The 23,860-nt window shown below is 33.6% G+C and overlaps 2 protein-coding genes across 21 annotated transcripts; one reads left to right on the forward strand and one right to left on the reverse strand.

Moving 5' to 3' along the window:
• The first annotated feature begins 890 nt into the window (after window positions 1–890).
• Window positions 891–3,115, forward strand: LOC126679506 (uncharacterized). Its single transcript, XM_050374550.2, has 7 exons — window positions 891–1,159; window positions 1,244–1,376; window positions 1,525–1,628; window positions 1,700–1,871; window positions 1,962–2,102; window positions 2,182–2,270; window positions 2,338–3,115. The coding sequence occupies exons 1-7, from the start codon at window positions 1,047–1,049 to the stop codon at window positions 2,999–3,001; spliced, it is 1,416 nt and encodes a 471-aa protein (XP_050230507.1). The 5' UTR covers window positions 891–1,046; the 3' UTR covers window positions 3,002–3,115.
• A 12,307-nt stretch (window positions 3,116–15,422) lies between these two features.
• LOC126677182 (F-box/kelch-repeat protein At4g39590-like) lies at window positions 15,423–21,974 on the reverse strand. Of its 20 annotated transcripts, XM_056105396.1 has the most exons (6): window positions 19,347–21,974; window positions 18,151–18,342; window positions 16,107–18,056; window positions 15,853–16,026; window positions 15,695–15,778; window positions 15,423–15,575 (listed from the first exon to the last, which is right to left on the reverse strand). In XM_056105396.1, exon 1 carries the CDS (start codon window positions 21,629–21,631, stop codon window positions 20,609–20,611), a length of 1,023 nt encoding a protein of 340 aa, XP_055961371.1. In that variant the 5' UTR covers window positions 21,632–21,974; the 3' UTR covers window positions 15,423–15,575; window positions 15,695–15,778; window positions 15,853–16,026; window positions 16,107–18,056; window positions 18,151–18,342; window positions 19,347–20,608. The 20 variants fall into 20 exon arrangements, with proteins under 20 accessions (XP_055961371.1, XP_050227626.1, XP_055961375.1 ...); XM_050371669.2 differs by having other exon boundaries at window positions 15,423–16,026; window positions 19,347–19,655; window positions 20,484–21,974; XM_056105400.1 differs by having other exon boundaries at window positions 15,423–16,026; window positions 16,107–16,338; window positions 17,914–18,056.
• Window positions 21,975–23,860: the final 1,886 nt, after the last annotated feature.

The raw sequence follows: 23,860 nt of genomic DNA on the forward strand, positions 1-23,860 counted from the left end.
AATAAACCACTTAGAAATCTCTCCTATTTTTAAATAAATATGCAATATTATAATCTATGAAGAACATCGAGTATTTATATATCTTAGCTTATTTATATTATTTATTTACTTTTAAATTTTTAAATTTTAATTTAAATAATATCAAATATAAATCACAATGAATATGATATATATAATATTAAAATTAATTAACCTTTTATCGACGGGTTCGGCCCTTGAACCGTCGGTTTCGATCCAGAACCGCCGGTTTACGGTTCAAAAAATTTGAAACTGGCCCGAAATTACTCTTTTCACGGTTCCAGCCGGGTTTGACCGGGCTGGTTCCAGGCCGGTTCACGGGCTGACCCGGCCCATGGCCACCTCTATATGAACATACATAATTTAAATTTTAGGGGTTGTAAGAAATAGTTCTAGAAAGATTATATGCAACTAATAAAATTTAGACCAAACTATTTTTCAAATCCAAACTTTTGAATTTTTTATTAACTACGATCAAACTTTTTAATGTTTAGAATTATTGTCTGATTTGAAAGATTTTTTTATAAAATTAATCCAAAACCGTTTTAACCAAAAATCAAACTACTATTAAAATTTCGATTCGACCCGATTCAGTCTTTTAGTTTTTCACACGCCTACTTCTTGCTAATTTGAGTAACAAAATTATTATAAAAAAATTGAGTAATAAAGTTTTTCTTTTAGTTTTTCGTTTTGTAGAATAAAATTATGGCCACCTTATTTTGAATCAGAAAAATTAAATTAAATTTTTTCCTTTTAATTTGCATTATTATTTTTCATAAGAAATTAAATTGATATTTCCTTTCAGAAAGAATAACCCAACCATAGTGTTGCAATTTGTGACCCACCCACCAAAAAGAGAAGCAAAACCATCGACCCCATATGTCAAATCAACATAACGGCTACATTTCTTCTGTAGTAATCACTCAATCACCACCTCTCACCTTCTCTTTCTCCACCGTCCGATCAACAATAACAAATTATAATAGTCAAACATACCGTTACAACTCCTCTTTTTCTCTCATATCACAATGACAGTAGACATGGCAAGCATAGCTTCGTCTTCCTCTTCACACTCCAAGAAACTCATGAAGAAACTTTTAGCTCTTTCCATTTTTGCCCCTCGCTTCAGCTCTTCTAAATGGTACTGTAACCGTCTTGCTTAATTTTCAAAATCACATTTGTTCTGCATTTCTTTTTGATTAATTAACGATTTTAATTCTGACAGTAAAACAGCGGCGAAAATGGCGGTGGCGAGGATGAAGTTGCTGAGGAATAAGAGAGAGGCGGTGGTTAGGCAAATGAGAAGAGACATTGCTCTGCTTCTTCAATCGAAGCAAGACGCCACTGCTCGTGTGAGGGTAATTTTTTAATTTTGTGAGCTATTTTCTTATTTATATGCATTCTAGGGTTAGTCTCTGTTTCTTATATGAAATGGTAGAGTTCTCTTGAACCCGAATGGATTAGAATTTTGTTGTTGGATTATTTGTAAGTGTGATGATTTTGTAGGTTGAACATGTGATCAGAGAACAGAATATTTCTGCTGCAAATGAATTTATTGAGCTATTCTGTGAGTTAGTTGTCTCTCGGCTAACAATCATTGCGAAAAGAAGGTGAGAATTGCGTAATATCTGAGTTGAATTACAAGCATCCTTGTGGATTTAATAATGTTGATTGCCTCCAGAGAATGCCCAGCAGACCTAAAAGAAGGGATTGCCAGTCTCATATTTGCAGCTCCGAGGTGCGCCGAGATTCCAGAACTAGCGGCCATTGTCAAGATATTTGAGAGGAAGTATGGCAAAGATTTTGTTTCTGCTGCCACTGATTTGCGACCTGACTGTGGCGTAAATCGCATGGTAAGCCTCTATTTCTGCCATCATGTGAGACAGTGCTGTTAGTTGCACAAGGGAAAAATTGATGGAGTGTTTTATTTTTTTTGCTTGTAGTTGATTGACAAGCTTTCTGTGAGAACTCCTACTGGAGAAGTGAAGATGAAAGTGTTGAAGGAAATTGCAAAGGAACACCAGATTGATTGGGATACAGCAGAATCCGAAAAGGAGCTTCTCAAGCCTCCGGAGGAGCGCATAGTTAGTTCTCTCGCGTTTTCTCTTCCAGCATATTTGAACTTTCTCAACTCTTATGATAATTATTCTGTTTCATTACCAGGAAGGAGCCGACGCTTTTGTTAGTGCTTCAAGTTTACCTTTGAAGCTGCCTGAACGTAAAATTGTTGACATGGATCCACCGACTCTTAGGTCAGTTAGTTATCTTGTTTAAATTCTGCTGACACAAAATTATGCTGACTGATTTGTCATGGCATAGATCATCTAAGGAAGGAGCAATGGGTAATATACAGTTCCGAGACACTGCTTCAGCTGCTGAAGCAGCTGCAGAATCTGCAAAGCAAGCTATTGCGGCTGCACAGGCTGCTGCTCATTTAGCCAACAAGCACTTTGATCCAGCCTCTCAAGCACCTGGTTTTTTGAATGCTTCAGAAATCAATCCTAGATATGCAATGTTTTCTGGCAGCCCTATAATGGAAAGCAGTCCCGAGATATTGAATCATCAGTCACAGGGCCCTGCATGGGTTCATAATGCAAGCAATGAACAGGCAAGATCAGCGCAAAGGGACGGTGAAGGTCTCTATAGGAGACATAGCTATAATAATAAGACAAGGTCAAACGAGATGGATGTTCATAATGTCCAAAGGAGACAAAGCTACAATGCCCCTTTTCCAGACCACCAGATGGATGATGACTATAGGAGAGACAACTCCAATTATTCGTCTTCTCCAAATTCAGAAATGAAGTTTGATGAATCAGATTGTGATGAAGAAATTGAAATGGAGGAATCTCCGGCTCGCAGTGGTGCACCAGCACCACATCGGCCTCCACCTCCAGTTCCTCGAGTACATCCCAAGTTGCCAGATTATGATTCACTGGCTGCCCGCTTTGAAACTCTCAAGCATCAAAAGTCACAAACCTAGAGAGTTCATAGTTATGTTGCTGTCCTTTTACTACAGGAATTTGCATGATATCCTGGTTGAACAAACACTGCCACATTCTTTTTTTGCAATATCCATAATAAAGAGTATTGATTATATATGATCCATTTTTGGTCTTCTTGTAAAATGATTAATTTGGACCTAACTGCTACATTTCTTAATTGCATGCCTTGCCTTTGTAGGATACAGTAGCCCCAATTCTAACACAACAAATTATGGCCCTTATATAAGAGACCGGTAATCGGAGAATGTTCCCCAATTCAACAAAATGAAAAGACAAAGTTAAATTCACAAATTCATAGTTTAGTCAAATACTTAATAAGATTTTAATAAGAAGAAAAAACTAAACAGAAAATGATGTAGCAAATTGCAGCAGCATCCTATAAAGTGATTGCTATCATCCTTCTAAGTAACCACAAGCACTTGATTTGAATTCCCTTTAGAAACTTAACTCAATTATGTGAAAAAAAAGACATCTCATTATTATTACAATTTACAACTAATGTTTAGATGCAAAAGGTACAGTGGAAAAACATCAAGAAAGGGGAAATGCTACAACATAAATAGGTTGTTACAAATAAAAATTTTAGGGATATAAATGACTCTTTTTCCTTTTAAAAATGGGAAGATAAAATCATGGTTTATTTAATTTATCACTTTTCGGATTAAAATTGGGAAATTAAAAGAATTGATGATCTGTGAGAAATTGAGGGAAAAAAATGAACAATTCAAACTTAAACACCAAAAGAAAGAGAGCAAATGAGAAAATTAACTTGTGCTTTCCACGAGCCACCACCAAGCATGCAGAAGCTGGTGTTCTCTATGGAAGCAACAGGCGGTTGCAGTTGGTTACCAGCGGAACAGCTAGACGGAGAAGGCAGCGATGTTCAACAGAGAAGGCAGTGATGTGTGATGCTCAATGGCGATGGTAGAGTAACCATAAGAAGAAGAATCCATGAGATGAGATTAGGTAGGAACAAAAGAGACGAACTTGTATTTTCAAAATGCAGCACCATTCATTTTAACGGAGAGTGATTTCACTCGCCCTTTTCCGACCATTTAGGGGCTTATTATAGCTAATTTTTAAAGTAGAGGGACTAAAAAAATTGGTCAGAGACAAAGTAGACAAAATTTGAGGATGGATTTTGGCTAAATATAATTGTAAATTACATGAAATATCAAGTTTCAAACACTCATTATTATGTAATGGTTTTCATTACATTATTTTTCGAGGAGAGAGAGAGTGCTTCCGCTTTAAGAGTAATGTAAAGTGAAGACGAAGCATTAAAAATTAGAGTTTATGATTAGAACTGCTTTTAGCTTCTTTTCTTAATTAACAGGTAATTAGTTTAGCAGCCTGAGAAGGGAGAAGGTACAAAAATGACCTTGATGTTTTGCCCGTGTCTCACCTGTGCCACTAATGTATTTTTTGTCTCAAAAATGACCTTAACGTTTCCAAAATGGAGCATTTATACCCTTCTGTCAATATGAGTTTATAACAGCGTTAACTTAATCTGATGTGGCATCCAAACTAATAAAACATTAAATTTTTAACACATATAAATGCCAAATGGCTATCCACCTCATTTTCTTCTTCTTCTTCTACATTTATCTCCTTATACAGCTAATTCTTGTTTCCAGCCACTTCCCCATTGCTACTCTTCTACAATTCCTCCTTTTTTGTTTCACCATCTCCACTTTTGTTGATTTTGTATTCACTCTCTGCTAACAAATTTTTCTTTTATTTACAAATTGTTACCCAGTTTATATGATCTATCGGTTTCCCTCGCCTCCGCTTATTGCGCTATCGCCGTTTGCGATAACTTCGGTCTTTTTGTTTATATTGTTTTGTTATACAATGCCTGCAACAATAAAGAGTAATATCCGACGAGGACATGAGCCAGATAAGAATCGTAAAAACAAGTTAAAAGAGAAAACATCGTCGTTTCACAGAAGACTAACTATGGAAGTACCGAAATCTCAGCTTCGCCGGCCGAACACAGTACTGAACTTGCTTGGAGGAAGGAGTATGTCTGTCGGAGCCTCTTTCACGGAAGCGAGACCGAAATTAACAAATTAAGTGGCGAGTAAACGTAACGGTTCGAGAAAGTATCGATGTTGTACATGTTTTAATTTCGCCGGAATCTACTGCCGGTGACTTGATTACTGCTACTATGAATCAGTACATGAAAGAAGGCCGCCGTCCGATTATTTAGGCGAATGCTTCGAAATTTGATCTCCATTACTCGCAGTTGGCTTACAAAGTAAGATAACAGATCATGATTTTGATGGATTTTATTTGATAGAATTGACATGTGTACGATAGATATAACCGGTTTCTGTTGTGTTCATGTCTTGACGGAGAGGAGAAGTTAATGGCGTTGGGGAGGAGAATTTTTTTCCTATGCGCGACAAAACAACGGTTTATGACAGAGCAAGTTGCAGCATCGGCCTCAACGTCACAGCAATAACGACGTCGTCTCCTTCGTCGTCGTCTTGTTCAAATGAAGTTCATAAGACGGTTAAATTGCAGGTTCATCTTGGTTAAAGTTCATGGATTTCTTGCCATAATTGCAAAGAAATTGATTGTGTTAAGCAAATGAATTAATTGTGCCACAGGCTGATCTAGGAGCAATGCCGGTGGTGGCCGCTAATTATGATACTGGCCATCGGAGATCGGAAGTGTAGATGGTGAAACGAGAAGAAAAGAAATGTAAAAGAGTAGCAATTGGGGAAGTAGCTGGAATTAAGAATCAGGTATAAAAGGAGGAGATAAATGAAGAAGAAGAAGATGAGGTGGATTTAAATTTTAATCTTTAATTGTTTATTATTGGCCATTGGGCATTTATATGTATTAAAAATTGAACTTTTTATTTGTTTGGATGCCACATCATATTAAGTTAATGCTGTTATAAACTCATGTTGACGGAAGGGCCTAAATGCTCTCTTTTGGAAACATTAAGGTCATATTTGAGACGAAAAATACATTAGTGGCATAGGTGAGACACAGACAAAACATTAGGGTCATTTATGTACCTTTTCCCGCCTGAGAATGAATAACTTATTACTATTTTGCTCATGCATGTCATATGTGCTGAAATACTTACCCCTCATACCTAGTTTATCTTATTTATAGCAGCTTATAAGGACCAACAGGCAGTGGCGGAACCAGGAATTTTTTCCAACCCGGGCTAAAAAACACCTAATTAATTTGATTGTTTTAAAATTTGCCTGAATTATCTTATTAGAGTAGGCATTTTTTTATCAAAAGGTTAAATAGAGTTGGCATTTTTTAGTATTATAATAATAAATTATTCACAATCTAAATTTTTTTAAAAAGTAATAAAAATAAACGGAAAATTCATAGAAATTTAACCGAGAATCAATTATAAGATTTGAGAATTTTCCGGTTATTTTGATATTGGGTTTGAAAATTTGAATTCGTAGAAAAGACTGCTGAAATTTTAGGAATAAAAGATAGTTTATTTATAAAAAATATTAAACTGGAAATCATTTCTACATAATTAGTTACATTCAAGTATATTTTAATTTCAAAATTCAACAAGTATAAATAACAATAGGTTTATGAAATTTTGTAGTAGAATTAAGATAATAATATTAAAATTATAAATTTAACTTTTTCAATAAATCACTTCGTTATATGATAATTCAACTTTTAAAACTAAATTTCTTACTGGTGAGATTAATAATTTGATTTTTAAAATTAAATTTGTATTAATAGACTTATATTAGTTTTTATCTTTATAATTTAAGATAAAAATTACATTTTTTTAATATTAGCAGTTTAGGTAAAAGCGACAACTAAATAGAAATAAAAAGAGATTTATATAGAAATTACATTTTTTTAATATTAGCAGTTTAGCTAAAAGCGACAACTAAATAGAAATAAAAAGAGCATTTTATATAGATTTTATAATTTCTTTTAATTATTTCGAAACAGAATTACTAAATTAAAACTTTAAATGATAATAGTTTTTGAAACTGATTTGAAAAAGTTAAATTTATAAAACATGCGAATAAAAAATTAATGAAATTGTATTAGCATAAAATGAGTTTAAAATAAAAGCAACGTGTACAATTGTTTTATAGTTTGTCATTTAAATAAATTTGTTTTTGAAGAAATGGACAAAATGTACAGTCAACAAATAGTAAGGGTATATTAGTCTAGTTCAATTATTTTGGAGTGTAGATAAGGATTAGGTCAGACAACGTGCAGCTTTAGTTTTGAAACTTTTCATTGTGGCCGTTTGATTGGCTTCTAACTGTACTAATAGCTAGGAACCAAAAAACTTTAAGTAAAAAAATAAGGGTCAAATCTGCCTTTTTAAACTAAAAACCCAAATTCTTTTCGTCTTCCTTCTTCATCTTCTTCAAAGAAAGGCTCTGTTCAGCCGGCAGCCATGGCTGAAGTGCTGAAACTCCATACCGATTATTATCGGTCACACTTTGAATCTCTGAAATTTCAACGGCAGCCCGGGCTCGAGCCTACCCGAGCCTGAGCGTAGTTCCGCCCCTGCCAACAGGCAAAAGAACAAAGGTCCACCAAAGCATAAGAAAAGGGCAAAACTTCATTACAGCTTGAAAATAATAGAATTTGCGATTAGGGGTGAGCACGGATCCTGGATATCTCGAAAACCGAACCGAAAATATCCAGGATCGAAAAATATCCGTTGACCATTGAATTTCTCTGAACCAAACCGTACCGAAAATTTTATTGGTACGGTTCTGGATCTTTTATAAATAACCGTACCAAAAACCGAACCGAACCATTCCGAACCAAAATACCGAACTTATATCCGAAAAACCGAAATTATATATATATACTAGTTTTGCGTTACGTGCTATGCACGTGGCTCGTAACGTAACTCGTCAATAAACATATTAGTAAATTTATTCGGTTATTAATTTTTTTTTCATGCTGAATTTATTCTTCTTTTAGTTTTATAATAACCATAATTAAATAATTAACTTAATTTTATTAATAATATCTTTAAAAATAATAAGATATAAATTTAAATAATAATATATTGACTAAATACAGTATTTTAATTTTGTAGTTAAATCAAACTAAAAGATAGGTATTCCTAATAATTTGGAGACAATTTAGTTATTTATTATATACTAAAACTGAATTGGAGATAATTTAGCTACCTATTCTAATTAGGACTTTGATTATAATAGTGATTAATTAAATAACTAATTAGTTAATGATTATAAAACCTTTATTTAGTAATAAACTGAAAAGGATTATTCGGTAAATTTGCCTTCCCCCCCCATCCGTGCTTTTATATATAGTATAGATATAGATATAGATATATATATATATATATATATATATATATATATATATATATATATATATATATATATATATATATATATATATATATATATAATTCTATTTTTCATTTGATTATTATATTAGTATTAACTTTGAATTACTAAAAATTAAAATTGTTTTATAAAATTAGATAATATATATTAAAAATATTATTTTATATATATATAAAAAAAGTTATTAATTTACAGAAAAACAAAATACTTATATATTTCAATGAAAATTATATGAATTTTTCAAATATTTAATAATTATTAAAAGTATTTTTTATAAATTAATATAAACAACACATATTCATTATTTTCTATCATTGACCAAATTACATAGTTTTAACAAAAATATATAATTTTAGACTTAAAAATATATAAAACTACCCTTATCAAATAATCAAAAAATTAATATTAAATCGAACGATAATATACATGTTGTGCCTTTTTATTTTATTGATGATTATTTACTTGTAATAGTTAAAAATATTAAAAAATGAATGAATGAGTAGCTAATCTATACTATATATAAAAGCACGGATGGGGGGGGAGGGGGGGGACAATCAAATTTACTGAATAATCCTTTTAAGTTTATTACTAAATAAAGGTTTTATAGTCATTAACTAATTAGTTATTTAATTAATCATTATTGTAATTAAAATTCTAATTAGAATAAGTAGCTAAATTATCTCCAATTTAGTTTTTAGTATGTAAAAAATAACTAAATTGTCTCAAAATTAGTAGGAATACCTATCTTTTAGTTTGATTGAACTATAAAATTTTAAATTTCTATCTTATTATTTTTAAATTTTTAAAGATATTATTAATAAAATTAAGTTAATTATTTAATTATATTTATTATAAAACCAAAAGAAGAATAAATTCAGTATGGAAAAAAATTTAATAAATTTAATAACCGAATATATTATATTTATTTTTACAAAAATTCTTAACTAATTTAATATTAATTATAAAAAATTGATATAATTATAATAAATTTACTAATATATACATCGACGAATTACGTTACGAGCCACGTGCATAACACGTAATGCGAAACTAGTTAATTTTAAAAGTCAAAATAATATATTATAATATAGTAGAGATCACATTTTAAATAAAACAATATCCGTGATTGTAGTGATATCCGTACCGAACCGTACCGAACCATTAGGACCGAATCTCCGTACCGAACCGTACCGAAAAATAAAATCTCCGAACCGAACCAAATCGATTATTAGTACGGATCCGGAGATCCAATTTTTGATATCCCCAATTTTTGGTTTGGTTCCAGAGATTTGTCAATCTCCGGATTCCTCCGAACCGTGCTCACCCCTATTTGCCATTGTTTTTTATTAGTAAAAAGTGATGCATGTAACATTCATTTTGTTAAAGAACGAATTGCAGGCCATTTCTCCTCGTCTTATGTTCTGTCTGCCATTATTATTGTGTCACCACTGATACTTAATCATTGTGATCAAGCTGAGGTATGACTGTGTACTTGATATGTCTCTTTAATTGTATTTGATGAACCTCAACTCAAACCTTGGAGAAAAAAAAAAAAACAGTACAATTCCTCAAAATATACTCTTAGCTTCTTCTCAGCTTTATCTGCACTATTTCTCTTGTTAAACTCTAAATCCAAACTCCTAGAGAACAAGCACATCAAGGAGCTGTCTGCAATTTTCAATGCTAAAAGAGCCAAAAAAATCTTCTTTGGCACGCAGTAAACCATTGGTGTCATTGGTGGACACTTTGAGCTGTTGCAGCATAAAAGTGCCACCTGCATACCACATACCCCAAGTCTTCAATGGGCCATGCCGGAACAAAAATAAATTCCCATTCCTCAAAGCAAGTAAAGAGGTATGAGGAGCGGGTAACTTACTCTTAAAGCGCACCAGAGATTTTTTTAAAGTACATCCAGATGTACCCCCATTGTCCAACTGAAACGCCCAAAGCTGTGCAGTCTCATCAAGGGGGCAATGAACATGGTAAGAGTAAATTGTATTATCCATGAAGACAGCAGGGTAACGGACAGCAAGGTGCTCGCCAAGACGGAGTGACCAGGACATAGACAGTGGGTGGAAAGCACAAAACTCATAACCATTGTGTACAATTATGTGGGTTAAAGATTCTGGGGGTCACTGAACTTTCACCAAGTTACAAAATGGTCACCAAATTTCAAAACGTTACAAAATGGTTATCGTACTTATTATTAATGAACTTCCGGTGATCTCTAAATGAATTCCGACTAAAATAATCCTATGTGGCTACCGGAAGTCCACTCAGTCCATTAATTATTTTCCATGTCATTTTTCTCTTTTAAAATTTTCCACCTCATCTTCTCCTTCTTCATAATAAAGAAACCCTACATCTTCCACACCTCCTACCTTCACCTCCATACCACTGCCACCACAAAAATCCCAGCACCGCCGCTCCATTAGCCCGCACCATTTAGAACCATAGTCTGGGTATAAACCCAGACGAGTTCATCGTTTGGGCACCCCAGACGAAGAATTCATCGTCTGGGTTTGAACCCAGACGAGCCCAGACGAAGAATTCATCGTCTGCGTATGAACCCAGACGAGAAATCTTCGTCTGGGTTCATCCCAGACGTAGAACCTTCGTCTGGGTTCATCCCAGACGTAGAACCTTCGTCTGGGTTCATACCCAGACGAAGACGAAGAGTCGTCTAGGTTCAGACGACAATGATGCTTCCGGCTGCGTATACGAAATTTGGAAATTGATTTGATGTTTAGTGAAAGATTCAGAAATTGAAACAGATTCAGGAATTGATTTGCTTCTGACAGTAATTTTTTTTATATTTGATGTTTAGTGAAAAAATTAAAAGAGATTGGGGAAGAAGATGATGACATGGAAAATTAGGAATACTCTGATGACATGGCGAAGGAAAGAGGAAGCGACTCAGCATCCGGTAGCCACGTGGGATTAATATCGCCGGAAATCATATAAAGACCACCGGAAGTTTATTAATAATAAGTACAGTAACCATTTTGTAACGTTTTGAAATTTGGTGACTATTTTGTAACTTGGTGAAAGTTCAGTGACCCCCAGAATCTTTAACCCACAATTATGTAGTTGGTGTCGCGAGAAGAGATCACGAAGCCAGAGGGGAACTTGATTCCATTTGGAGGATCCGGTAAGGTACGCCAAGTGTCAGACGATGGATCGTAAACTTCACCAAAGGGTTTACTTGCAGAGCGATGACCTCCAAAAACGTAAACTTTTCCATCCACCGACACTGCACCAGGACTGCTTCGTCCGGCAGTCATGCAAGAGACTCTTTTCCACTCCTTAAGAGGACAGAGAGTATCAAAGAGATGAACATCTGCTAAAGGGTTGGGGATAGGGAGTGCCCACATTGAACTACCAGGCACAAGTTTCGTCCCTCCGATATAGTATATGGATGAACCCACCACAACGGCAGTGCCGTAGTGTTTAATAAATTTGGGCATCGGGCACACATGGTTTACTGAAATAGAAGATGTTTCGTTGAACTTTGCAGTGTACCAGTGGTGCTCGTCATCTCGCAACAAGACATGGAAGATAATTTGATGATCAACAGAGGACGCTGCCGCTTTTTCTACTTTTCTATTCTTTCCTGCAGCTTTCCCCGGGTCTGCCTTTTTTGCTCAACTGTTCCAATTTCAAAACAACAGTTCGATTAAAGAATAAACAATAAAAACCTGGAAGAAGAAATACAAACAAAAGCGTCGGCTACAGACTTCCATTACCGTTAATGGGAGGCTCCGCCATTTCTAATCGGCACAGGACTAGCTATATGGGTGTTGTTAACAGTCGGCGTCGGCGTCCTCTCTCTCTCTCTCTCCCTTTCTTTCAATTTTAGGTTTAGGTTTAAAGCCTAGGTAGCACGGAAACGAAAATGGGAAACGGAAACGATACGAAACGGACACGGGGAAACGAAATTTTTTCAAAATGAAGGACACGAAACGTGGGAGAAACGTGTAAATAAAAAAAATATAGGGATATTTATAAAAATATTATCTAAATATTTATCATAATTAACAAAATAATTCATTTTAATATACTAAATATTTAAAATTTTATAAATATATAAAAAAATATAATATAATTCAACACAAATAAGTATATTTGATGTATTGTGGGCAATACGAATGTAAAATTTATGGGTAACTAGTTAGATTTTTTTATTTGAGGGTAATAATTTTAAATTTTTTACAAATTTTTAATTTTTATTGTTTACGGAAACGGCCCGAAACGTTTCGTACGGGTGTCCAAGAGTTTCCGGTTCAAAACGTTTCCAAAACGGAAAACGCAATTTTGTCGAAGTTTCCGTGCTTCTTAGTTTAGAGCCAAATGAAAAGGGGCTGCCGCTCGTTAGTATTAGAGAAAAGACTTAATTACCAAACCCCCCCGACCTTTTAGCCATTTTTATTTGTACCCTGACGTTGCAATTTTCTCTATATCATCCCAGTCCGAACTTTTCATTTTCAATTACACCTTAAAAATATGAATTGATCCTTTTTCACCTAAAAATTGACAATTTGATCCTTTTCTTATAGTATAATTTTTAAAAAGCACTTAATGTTATAAAAAAGAATAAAAAACCATCTTCTCTATAAATTAAAAAACTAATAATAAATTTTTATTTAAATATTAGATATTAAAAAAAATTCTACAGCCACACTCCTTCGTTCTCGATGTCTTTTTTACAACTTTAACGTATATTGAATTAATATTCTCTAATTAATGTACAAATATATAAAAAAATTATTAATTTTATTAAATTTTAAATATTTTTTATAATAAAAATTATCTTTTAAAAACTCATTCGTTTTCCTCGTGACGAACCTGCTTCGGGTTCGTCACGAGAAGAACTGGTCTTCCTCAGTGAGAAAGACCGTTGTCTTCCTTAGTGAGGAAGACAATAGTGAGGAAGACAAACATGTTTTCCTCAGTGAGGAAGACGACCTGGTCTTTCTCATCGAGGAAGACCACCGTCTTTCTCAGTGAGGAAGACGATGAACCAGATGTAGTTCAAACCAGGTTCGTCTTTCTCGTGACAAATTTCGTCAAGAGGAAGACGAGCGGGTTGTCGATTTAAAAAAAATTAATTATATATTTTATTAAATAATTATATTAGTTAAAATTTCAAATATATTAATTTATTGGGAAAGAGGGTTTATACTATATATAAAAGCACGGATGGGAAGAGACATGCAAATTTACTGAATAATCCTTTTCAGTTTACTACTAAACAAAGGTTTTATAGTCATTAACTAATTAGTTAATTAATTAATCACTATTATAATTAAAGTCCTAATTAGAATAGGTAGTTAAATTATCTCCAATTTAATTTTAGTATGTAAAAAATAATAAATTGTCTCCAAATTAGTATAGAAATACCTATCTTTTAGTTTGATTGACTTATAAAATTAAAATATTGTATTTGGTCAATATATTATTATTTAAATTTCTATCTTATTATTTTTAAAGATATTATTAATAAAATTAATTTAATTATGGTTATTATGGTTATTATAAAATCAAAAGAAGAATAAATTCAATATGGAACAAAATTTAATAACCGAATATATTATATTTACTTTAAAAAAAATTCTTAACTAATTTAATATTAATTATAAATAAAAAAATTGATATAATAATAATAAGTTTATTAATATGTTCATTGACGAGTTACGTTACGAGCCACACGTAATGCGAAAGTAGTAATATTAAATACCTTTCAGAAAATAAATTTAAAATGAAGGATCAAATTAGCATTTTTTTCAAGTGAAAAAGGGTTAATTTACATTTTAGGGTGTAATTGGAAACGCAATGTGCGAATTAGGGTGATATAAACAAAATTGTAACGTCAGGATGCAAGTGAAAAGGGGTTAAAAGGTCAGAGTTTTTTTGGTGATTAAGCCTAGAGAAAATTACACCGCATCTCCCACATTTTAAAATGTTTATGTTAGTGATTTGGAAATTATTTTATGTAAAAATCCTCATTTTTTAAAAATCTAATGTATTAAAAAATTCTGATCTTATAGCTCCTTTTTGATCTTAATCTAACGTTAAAAATTTATCAATTTATTCTATTTTATATTTTATTATTTCAATTGTACTCTAATTTAGTTTTTATTAATTTGTTTTTACTTAAAAAATAGCTCCTTTTTTTTTTCATTTTTCCTTTCTTCTTCTTACTCTTTCTTTTCTTCTCATCTTCTTCTTTCCTCCCCTTTCTTCCATTCTTTCCGACCATCGCCGCCACCACCCTCCACCCTCAGCTTCCATCTCCTCAGGCGAGGAGCTGCTGCTCCTCGCCCGAGGAGCATCAGATCTCCTCTAAGATTTAGTTTTTAGTTAGGCCAAAATAAAATAAAAAGTAACTAATTAAAATTTGATAAGGCTCATAGACTTGTAAGTTGATATTTTGATTCGGGAGTCGAATTCGAGTAGTTTAACTCTATTAATATCAAAATAATTGCAAGTAAATTTTAAATGATTTGCGAGCTGATTCGATATAGCTATGCTCTTGCATAGTATTACTATCCCAATAATCTATGCTTGGATGCATTTGTGCATGTTTCCGTCATTCCCAGAGCCATCATTCTTACTTGATTGCCACAAGTGTGTCGCTGAATACCATTCTGTTTCTACTTTTGCAGCTTAAATTTGCTAACCTTATGCTGTTTTTTTATTCTACTCGAGTTCTTTGTTTTCATTATGTTGTTGCACATGAGATGTAAATGGTTCAACACATTCAAACATTAGAGGAAATTGGCTTTTGAATCGCTCCCATGGAGCATGTCCTTCCCAGTGGTGGTGATGGACTGCAAGGTTGATTAATTGTAAGTTATATGAAAAGATCAAGTTCCAAACACTCGTTAACATAAAGATGATTAATGGGTATAAATTCATTACATTATTATCCGAGCAGAGCCAAAGGCTTTAGGAGTAATGTAAAGACAAAAGGCATTACATGTTAGGAGTTTATAATTAAAACTGCTTTAGCTTCCTTTCTTAATTAAATCATAATTAGACCTACGCCTGAGAATGAATAACTTATTAATACTTTGCTCATGCATGTCATATATGCTGAAATACTAACCCCTCACACCGTGTTATCTTATTATAAGGACCAGTTTCTACATTTTAAGTACAGCCATACTGCCAGTTCAGGTGCTGGAACAATTGCTAGTGCCTAAACCATCTAAAACAGAATAGTTTAGCTTCATCATATCATATCATATATGTAAAGGACTGAGAATTTACAGTGTCTCGGTACAAAATGGGAAGACAAAAGAAGGTGGAAGCTGGAACCTGATTCGAAAGCTGAAATATCTTTTTCTGGTGTAGTTGATGATTCATCGCCAAAAAGATTTCTCCTCTCTGGGTCGTAGTCATCTAACCAGCAGAACAAACAACCACACATCAAGGACAATAAATTGTATTTGCTAAAAGATAGAAAGCATATTAACCTTCTCAAATAAATAAAGCTTGAAACGTCAGGCCCTGGGGATAGAAAGAAGGATTCGGAAGATTCCTTCTATTCTTTTTTGGATTCACCAGCCAATGTCTAAGGAAAGATTATTTTTAAGTGAAACCTCAAATCTTTGATAAGTCCTGTGATCAATTCAAACAAACGCCTCAACCTATCCACAAAATAGCAAGGACAAAGTATTGGTTAATTTAAGAGCTTTCTGAAATACAAGAATGAGCAGGTCAGACATACCTTGTCAGCTGGTAGAAGTATGAGTGTGGTATTATACTTTGAGTTATGACAGTTGCCATTACTTTATTTCTCTTGGCATCAAGGTACTCCATGACACAGAGTTTGTTTGAAAGCTTCAAAGCAGTGACAACATCATTATATTTCTCCAATGGAACCCTTAAGAGCGCCACAGTTTGTTTTATTACTTTGCTGTTTTCAAGCTTTTCTTTGCCACATAATTTCTCAATGCATGCTTCCTCATGAACAGTGAAAACAAGAAATCACTTTCTAAGTACAACAAAAATCAAAACAAGCTTCAAGAATTATATAAGCTCTCAATATGTCAAATGCAGATGGGTTGGACAGTTACAGGGAACTTGACAAAAATGCTGAGATAACAGGCACATCATTTGCCATCACATACAGTTGGCCAATGAAGACAAATTTATTAATTCCATGATTATGCCATCAATACAACATTCCATTCAGAGCAAAGTTTCCCATAGGAAGTATTCTTCACATTTGTACCACCAAAATGTCTTCAAATACCTTGAAACGTATAATTTTAACCAAAATTCATGCATAGGAGTTAGAAATAGTCATAAGAAAAATATTATATGAGCTACTGGCAGGTGACTGTTTAAAACAAATAAGTGAAAACTAAATTCTCTCCCTAATATAAGATATCCAACATCCTAAAATACAGCCATCACATGCAATTCTCACCTATTTTTCTTAAAGTAATTGACAAAATTCCTCGTTCTTTCAAAATGTTGACAAATGTGAACACTGCATTTACTTACAATTTCTTATTTCAAGATCGTGCTGTAAAATAATTTTCCTTGACATAATTTAACACTTTAAAAATTTCATGAAAGAATCAAGCTGGCAAATTGATTGGCGCCAAAATAGAAAGAACATGTATCCCAATATGAACACAAACAAAATTGATGTTCTAAAGCATCATTGTTTTAGTCGTCCAACTTATTTTTGGTCTAAATTAATTAAAATATAAATGAAAACATAAAAAGTATATGATCGAAGAACAACAATTATTTATTTAAAATTATTTTTTATTATTGAATTATAAAAATAACATGATTTATTAATAAATTTCCCTATTTTCATTTATAATTAGAGTATTAGACTAGTCTGTACTGAAAATTAATCGAGCTACTAGGTTGTACATTTTATGTCAATTAAGTCTTTTAACTAATTTGACTAACAAAATTGAACACCATTTGTAAAAATCCATCCCATAAGCCCCTTTTATAATGTAAACTTTTTTTACATGCCTTTTACGTCAAAACCCTAGAGTTGCTAAATGAAATTATCCCAAATATAAACACCGCGAGAAATTTACTGTATAATATCTTTTTTTCGTTGAAGTTTTTTCTTTTACCTTTAAATCAACCATCAACACCCTGTTCTAGAAATCAACATTCATGTACCAAGAACTCGCACAAAACATCTGCAGTTGATGTAGAAAGCACTACGGAGGGCTTGTGAAACATAAAGACACAAGGTCAGCATAGCTTAACAGTTGAAATTGTTCATCAGAGCATAGGAATCGTTCAAAAGTACAGACCATGTCATCCACTCGTAAACAAGATAACATTGATTTTCTCAAATAGGAAAGTCTTGTGCACCCAGCAAGACTTCAAGAGTTTGCAAGTGATATTATCTCGTCTTTACAATTGACATGATGTCAAAGTAGTTAAAACCCATTACTCAGTCTTAAACACAGAAAGTTTATATCATTTAAGGAGGGAGGGGTTTAATATCAGACACATGCTATCAACAATGAATACAGTCAGAGTCAGCAAACCTGTTCAAGAACACTTGGCCAATCCTGCCCATACTTTATGAGTGGCATATGCATTGCAAAAACCATTTACAGGTGAATGGTATTACAAGATCATGTAGCTTGTTCCTTTCTTTCTCCTGCTTTTCCTTGTCAGGGGCAGGTCGCTGTAGACAAAAAAGCCCAACAGCAAGCTCAACTCAGAATCAGCAAAGAGAATGAATGCATGACAAGAATTCATGCCCTCGTGATGTATTTTACCTTATGGCATGCAATGCAAGTGATGTGATGCATGCCAAACATGAGAGCAGGTAGCCTCATATATTTCAACCAACCTGATGTTGTATCCACATCCACAGCTTGTTCATCTCACTAAAGTTCAATACGAAGAACTCCACGCATCCATGATTAAATTTAATGCACATGAGTTGACATCAACATTCATCCTATAAGCTGAGAAAATAAGGCAAATATCGAAATTATTCTATTTATATCAAATCGGGTAGCCGGTAGCCTAAATAGAGAGCCACAGACTATTGTGACAGGCATATAAAAAATTTACATTGTTTGTATACAGCTTTCTCTAGACTGTTTAGGCATTTTTGTTCTATTCTGGTTGTCACCTGAAAACAAAGTCCAACCTAAACTCATTTTAATTCTAAAGACAGCCAATAAAAAAGAAGTTCAACTAAAATCACTTTAATCAACTGACCCTAGACCACCCACTTTCAGTTCACAACTGCAGAAGTTTAACAGCATTACTACAATGGCATAACTGCAATTAAAGAAAGAAAAAAAAATCACGTGGAATTTCTTATAGCAATTAAGCTTAAGAGTGATTTTGGCTCTAGGAGATTTGACAAATATCATAGAAATTTGATGAGCATAGAAAAATATTGAAGTGAATATTATACTCGAGCAACTAAACTATCATAGAGCTGAAAATACATTGCTCCGAATAATTGATGCTCTTATAAAATCTAGAAACAAATTGTATTTGCATGCAACAATTGTTTAGGCATGCCAAATTTTTTCCTGTAGAATTAAGACAATAGCAAAAGTAACTTCTTAAACATGTTAAAATAACATCACTATTCTCACATCCATTGGTAGACTATGCAGCACAGACATGTATGTGGAAAACATGACGTTAGTCACGGACAGAGTGTTGTTATGTTAAAAATGAAGTTTCGTGTTTGAACCACAAGTTTTTGATGTGTTCTTGAAACAGGAAACATAGATTGAATAAAATGCCAGTGCTACTTAGTTTTCAGCTAATATACTGATTTTGAACTAAAAAAATTGCCAGCTCTAAATATTATGAACATGCACCAAACAACAAATGGCAATACCATTAACATCAAATCAACTTGATCATTTAACTTTCTTACTCAAACAACCAATAAAGAGAAAAGGAACTGTAAATAGAAGAAATGAAAATGAAAATTAGGACTTACAATCTAGGTTATATGTTATCAGGTCCAGCACAAGCTCATAAAAATCAAACACTAGCATTCATTGTTCTGATGCGGTCCTTTTACTACAGGAATTTGCATGTATCTTGGTAAAGATAAACAAACACTGCACATTCTTTTTTTGCAATAACCATAAAAGTATTGATTATATGATCCATTTTCGGGTCTCCTTGTAGAATGATTATTAGAATTTAGACCTGATTGCAGAATTTCTTAATTCCCTGCCTTGCCTTTGTAGGATACAGTAGCGGGTAGTCCCAACTCTAACACCACAATTAAGGCCGAGTTTTACTGTTGTCATTATAAGAGACCAGTAATCAAAGAATGTTCCCCGAATTAACGAAATAAAAAGAGAAAGCAAATTCACAAATTCTAAGTGTAGTTAAATTATAAATAAGATTTTAAACAAAATAACTAAAACAGAGAATGATGTCTTCAGTATAATCACGTCAAGAAGCAAGTTGCGACATCCTACGAACTGATAACTATCATCCTTCTAAGTAACCACAAGCTAGAAAGAAACCCTCCATTTTAATCTTTTGAGCATTTTCAAAACAAATCTTACCATAATTAAGTCCTAGGGTATATACTAAGAAGATCTTTCGAAGTCTGTATACATTCTCTGCATTAACAGTTGACAGAAAGGAGAATCCACTTGATTTGAATTCCCTTTAGAGATTTAACTCAAATCTTTTGAAAAAAATATCTCATAATTAATACAATCTTGCAAGTATACACCTAATGTTTAGATGTAAAGGTTACAGTGTAACTAAGTTATTCTAATAGACTAATATAAATAAGTTACTTCTAATAGACTAGATAACTATTTTATGAGATTACACAAAATGATCTAATATTTGCCTACAGGAGAAGCTGATCCTCCTAGGAATGATATATGCACAATCACAGATCAAATACCTTATATACAGTCTAAATAATATATACTAAGTTGAAACCGCGAAAGGAACCAGTTAAAAACAGAGAAAGTAATAAAACAATAACTATAATGCTTACAACTCCATTATTATAAAGAGCAATGATTTCTCCAAAATATCATAATAAAAAAGACTTAAGATTTCTTGCAAAATAATAAAATGAGAAGTCTGGCGGTACTCAAACCTTGGAGCAAAAAAAGAGCGCCCACCAAGCCAAAATAGACTCTCAGCTTAAGTTTAAACTTCTTCTCGGCTTTATCTGCTCTCTTTCTCTTGTTGCACTCTAATACATAAAGCATCAATAAACTCCTAGAGAACAAGCACATCCAGGAGTTCTCTGCATTGTTTAATGCTAAAAGAGCCAAAAAAATCTTCTTCAGCACGCAGTAAACCATTGCTGTCATCAATGAACACTTTGAGCTGTTGCAGCACAAAAGTGCCACCTGGAGGCCAGGTACCCCTACTCCTCAAAGTGCCATGCCGGAGCATACATAAATTCCCATTCCTCAAAGCAACTAAAAAAGTTTTGGGAGCAGGCAACTTACTCTCAAAGTTCACCAGAGATTTTTTTAAAGTTGCAGATGGGCCCGTTTCGTCCAACTGAAACGCCCAGAGCAATGCCTTGTCTTCAGAGGTTTCATCATCATCATGGTAAGAATAAATTACATTATCCATGAACACATCAGGGAAACAGACATCAAAGTGCTCGCCCAGACTGAGTGGCCAGGACATAGACCGGGGGTGGAAAGCATAAAACTCTAAACCACTGTGTACAATTATGAAGTCGTTGTCCAAAGAAGAACGGGTTAGGAAGCTATCGCGGAGGTTGATTCCATTTGGAGGATCCGGTAAGGTAGCCCAAGTGTCAGAAGATGGATCATAAACTTCACCAAAGGGTTCACTTGCAGAGCAATGACCTCCAAAAACATAAACTTTTCCATTAATTGACACCGCACCAGGCCTGCTTCGTGCGGCAGCCATGGAACCAACTCTACGCCACCCATTAAGAGGATAGCGAGTATCAAAGAGATGAACATCTGATGAATTGGTGGGGACAACTTGCATCCAAGGTTCAGTATCTTCCAAAAAGAACTTCCCTCCGATATAGCATATGGATGAACCCACCCGAACAGAAGCGCCGTACTGGGGAATAGATTTAGGCATCCCACACAAATGCTTTACTGAAATAGAAGATGTTTCGTTGAGGTTGGCAGTGTACCAATGGTTGTCATAGACACCGTCTGGCACCGAGACATGTAAGAGAATTCGATTATCAGCAGCGGATGCTGAGGACGCTGCATCCAAGTCTGCTTTTTCTGCTTTTCTCTTCATTTTGTATAGAGTATCTGATAATCAAAGTGGTAGAGAAGAATGTTGAGCCGCACTACGGTTTTGTTGATGCCACAACGCACACTCCGATCAAACGCTTTTCATGGTTTTTGATGAGTCTTACCCACAAATTATTGTGGAGCGCATTCGAGGCGGATGATCGACAGACAGACGTTGGGAATGGGATTAGTCGAAGCCTTGCAATTTCGGTACTTAGGATTCCTTTGATGTCGAAAATTGAGCAATAATTCGAAGAGGATGGGAAAAAATTTAGGTTTTGAGAAAAAAAAAACTAGGGTTTTTGTTCAAATTCTAAAGAGCAAATTATTTGCAGATACTGCAGTTGTACTATAATTAGCAATTTAATACCTATTTGTTTTAAAATGTATATAATGGTCCTCACTTTCAATTTCGTTAACTATATAGATCCTTCCGTTAATTTCAACACTTATTTTCAAATAATTTGTCCCCCAAATTTTCATTACGTTAACGATTTGATCTCTCACTTGTAAATTTATTAAACGATTTGGTACCTCATTTTCAATTCCGTTAACGATTTAATATCCCAAATTAACAGAAAGAGCTAATAGTTAACGAAATTAAAAATTGAAAAACTATTAAATAAGATTTCAAATAAAAATTATCAATCTGTTAGGTTCTTGTACTCAAACATTATGGTAGAACTTGATTTTGAAGTATTTAGAGGTATTATAGATAAAAAAAAGTATTTAGAACTAATTAATAGATTTGAATGAGAAAATCAAGAAAAATCGAAATATTTGAAAAGTTAAATTTTCTATATTTTAATCATGCTATTGATTGAGTTATTATATTGTTTTATATATTAATAATGCCTAAACTTTTGAAAACATGTTATTACAAGTATGAACTTTTATATATGTTAAATATTATTTAAATGAAATTTTTAGTGATTTTTAGATGTTTCTCGGTCACATAAGTGTTAAAAATATAAAATAAATTTAATGTTTGATTAAGTTCAATTGCCGTTTTAAAAAATGGCATTAGTATATGCAAACGCTTTTATCTGCTCTCTTTCAATTGTTTTTTTTTTATTTACACACAATCTAGAGATTAAAATTGGTTTTTGTTAATCTAATTTGTCGTTGGGTCCTCAGTTTATTTTCTGCTTGTTAATATTATCCCATTATTTTTTTGGTGATTTATCACATGTAGATTTGAAGCTACCATATCAAGCGATCTTGGAAAGACAACTCCTATACGGTCTCTGAGCAGTTGTGGACCTCAAACACCAAAAAGTAATGTCTTATATGTCCGAAAATACATTGACATGCAGTTAGAGGAGATCTCGAGGTAGAAGAACTCTGCGCTACCATGGCCGCAACGGAGTTAGAACCGGTGGAAGAAATACTCAACATACCTAGAGGAAAAACCTATCTATGAACCAATGGGAGAAACAGAAATTACGGAGCGCAGCGCTAGGAAAAACAGTCAAAGGAAGGCGACCACACAAGTTTGAAGTACAGCTGATTACTGCAAAAATAAAACAGAACCGTATCGTGAGGTTTCCTTCGAACATACTCGAAGACAATGCAACCGAGCTCACTCTAGCTAAATGGGGTGCTTTTATCGGTAGTAATCACACTTTTGATGGGTTCAATTTCTTACCCTATTAGTGAAGTTGTAAACATTTCTTCTTAATCAATAAAGTACAATTTCACTTCTAAAAAAAAATATGGCTTATAATTTAATTGATATGTTTTACAGCTTAAATATTTTTTTTTTTGTGACGAGAACTCACTCTACTGAGCCGAAACTCATATCATTGTCAAACCCCGGGATGTGAACCGCCCGCAAGCCCACATACCTGGTAAATCCGGGCTATAATGGCCAGCAACCCAACCTCAACCACTCCATATTAAGAAAGGGCGTAGCCGGGGTTCGAACCCACGACCTTTAGCGCCCAGATGGCTGAGACAATGCAACCATGTAGCTCACTCTCTAGCTTAAATATTATTCTAATAATGTTTTCAGTATTTTTTTTACTCCAATTATGGTCCACCTTTCTTCTTTCTTACTTCACTGTGATCTTACTTTATAAACTATATATACGATCAACATCCATTCATAAAAAATGGTAAAATCATATTTTTTTTTATATAATTACTTGTCATGAAAATCTGGTAGAAAAGTAAATTAGAATACACAAATCTGGTACATATGTAAGACCTAAAAAACTATGGTTAAAAAGAA

This window comes from Mercurialis annua, linkage group LG4 (genome assembly GCF_937616625.2).
Source record: "Mercurialis annua linkage group LG4, ddMerAnnu1.2, whole genome shotgun sequence".
Classification (NCBI taxonomy): Eukaryota; Viridiplantae; Streptophyta; class Magnoliopsida; order Malpighiales; family Euphorbiaceae; genus Mercurialis; species Mercurialis annua.

Excerpts from the sequence above, each read along its gene's own strand:
- LOC126679506 (XM_050374550.2), top strand. The coding sequence starts at position 1,047 with ATGACAGTAGACATGGCAAGCATAGCTTCGTCTTCCTCTTCACACTCC. Across the intron at positions 1,160-1,243 it reads CGCTTCAGCTCTTCTAAATG|TAAAACAGCGGCGAAAATGG; the intron begins GTACTGTAACCG and ends TAATTCTGACAG. Across the intron at positions 1,629-1,699 it reads ACAATCATTGCGAAAAGAAG|AGAATGCCCAGCAGACCTAA; the intron begins GTGAGAATTGCG and ends GATTGCCTCCAG.
- LOC126677182 (XM_050371679.2), bottom strand. The coding sequence starts at position 21,631 with ATGAAGAGAAAAGCAGAAAAAGCAGACTTGGATGCAGCGTCCTCAGCA.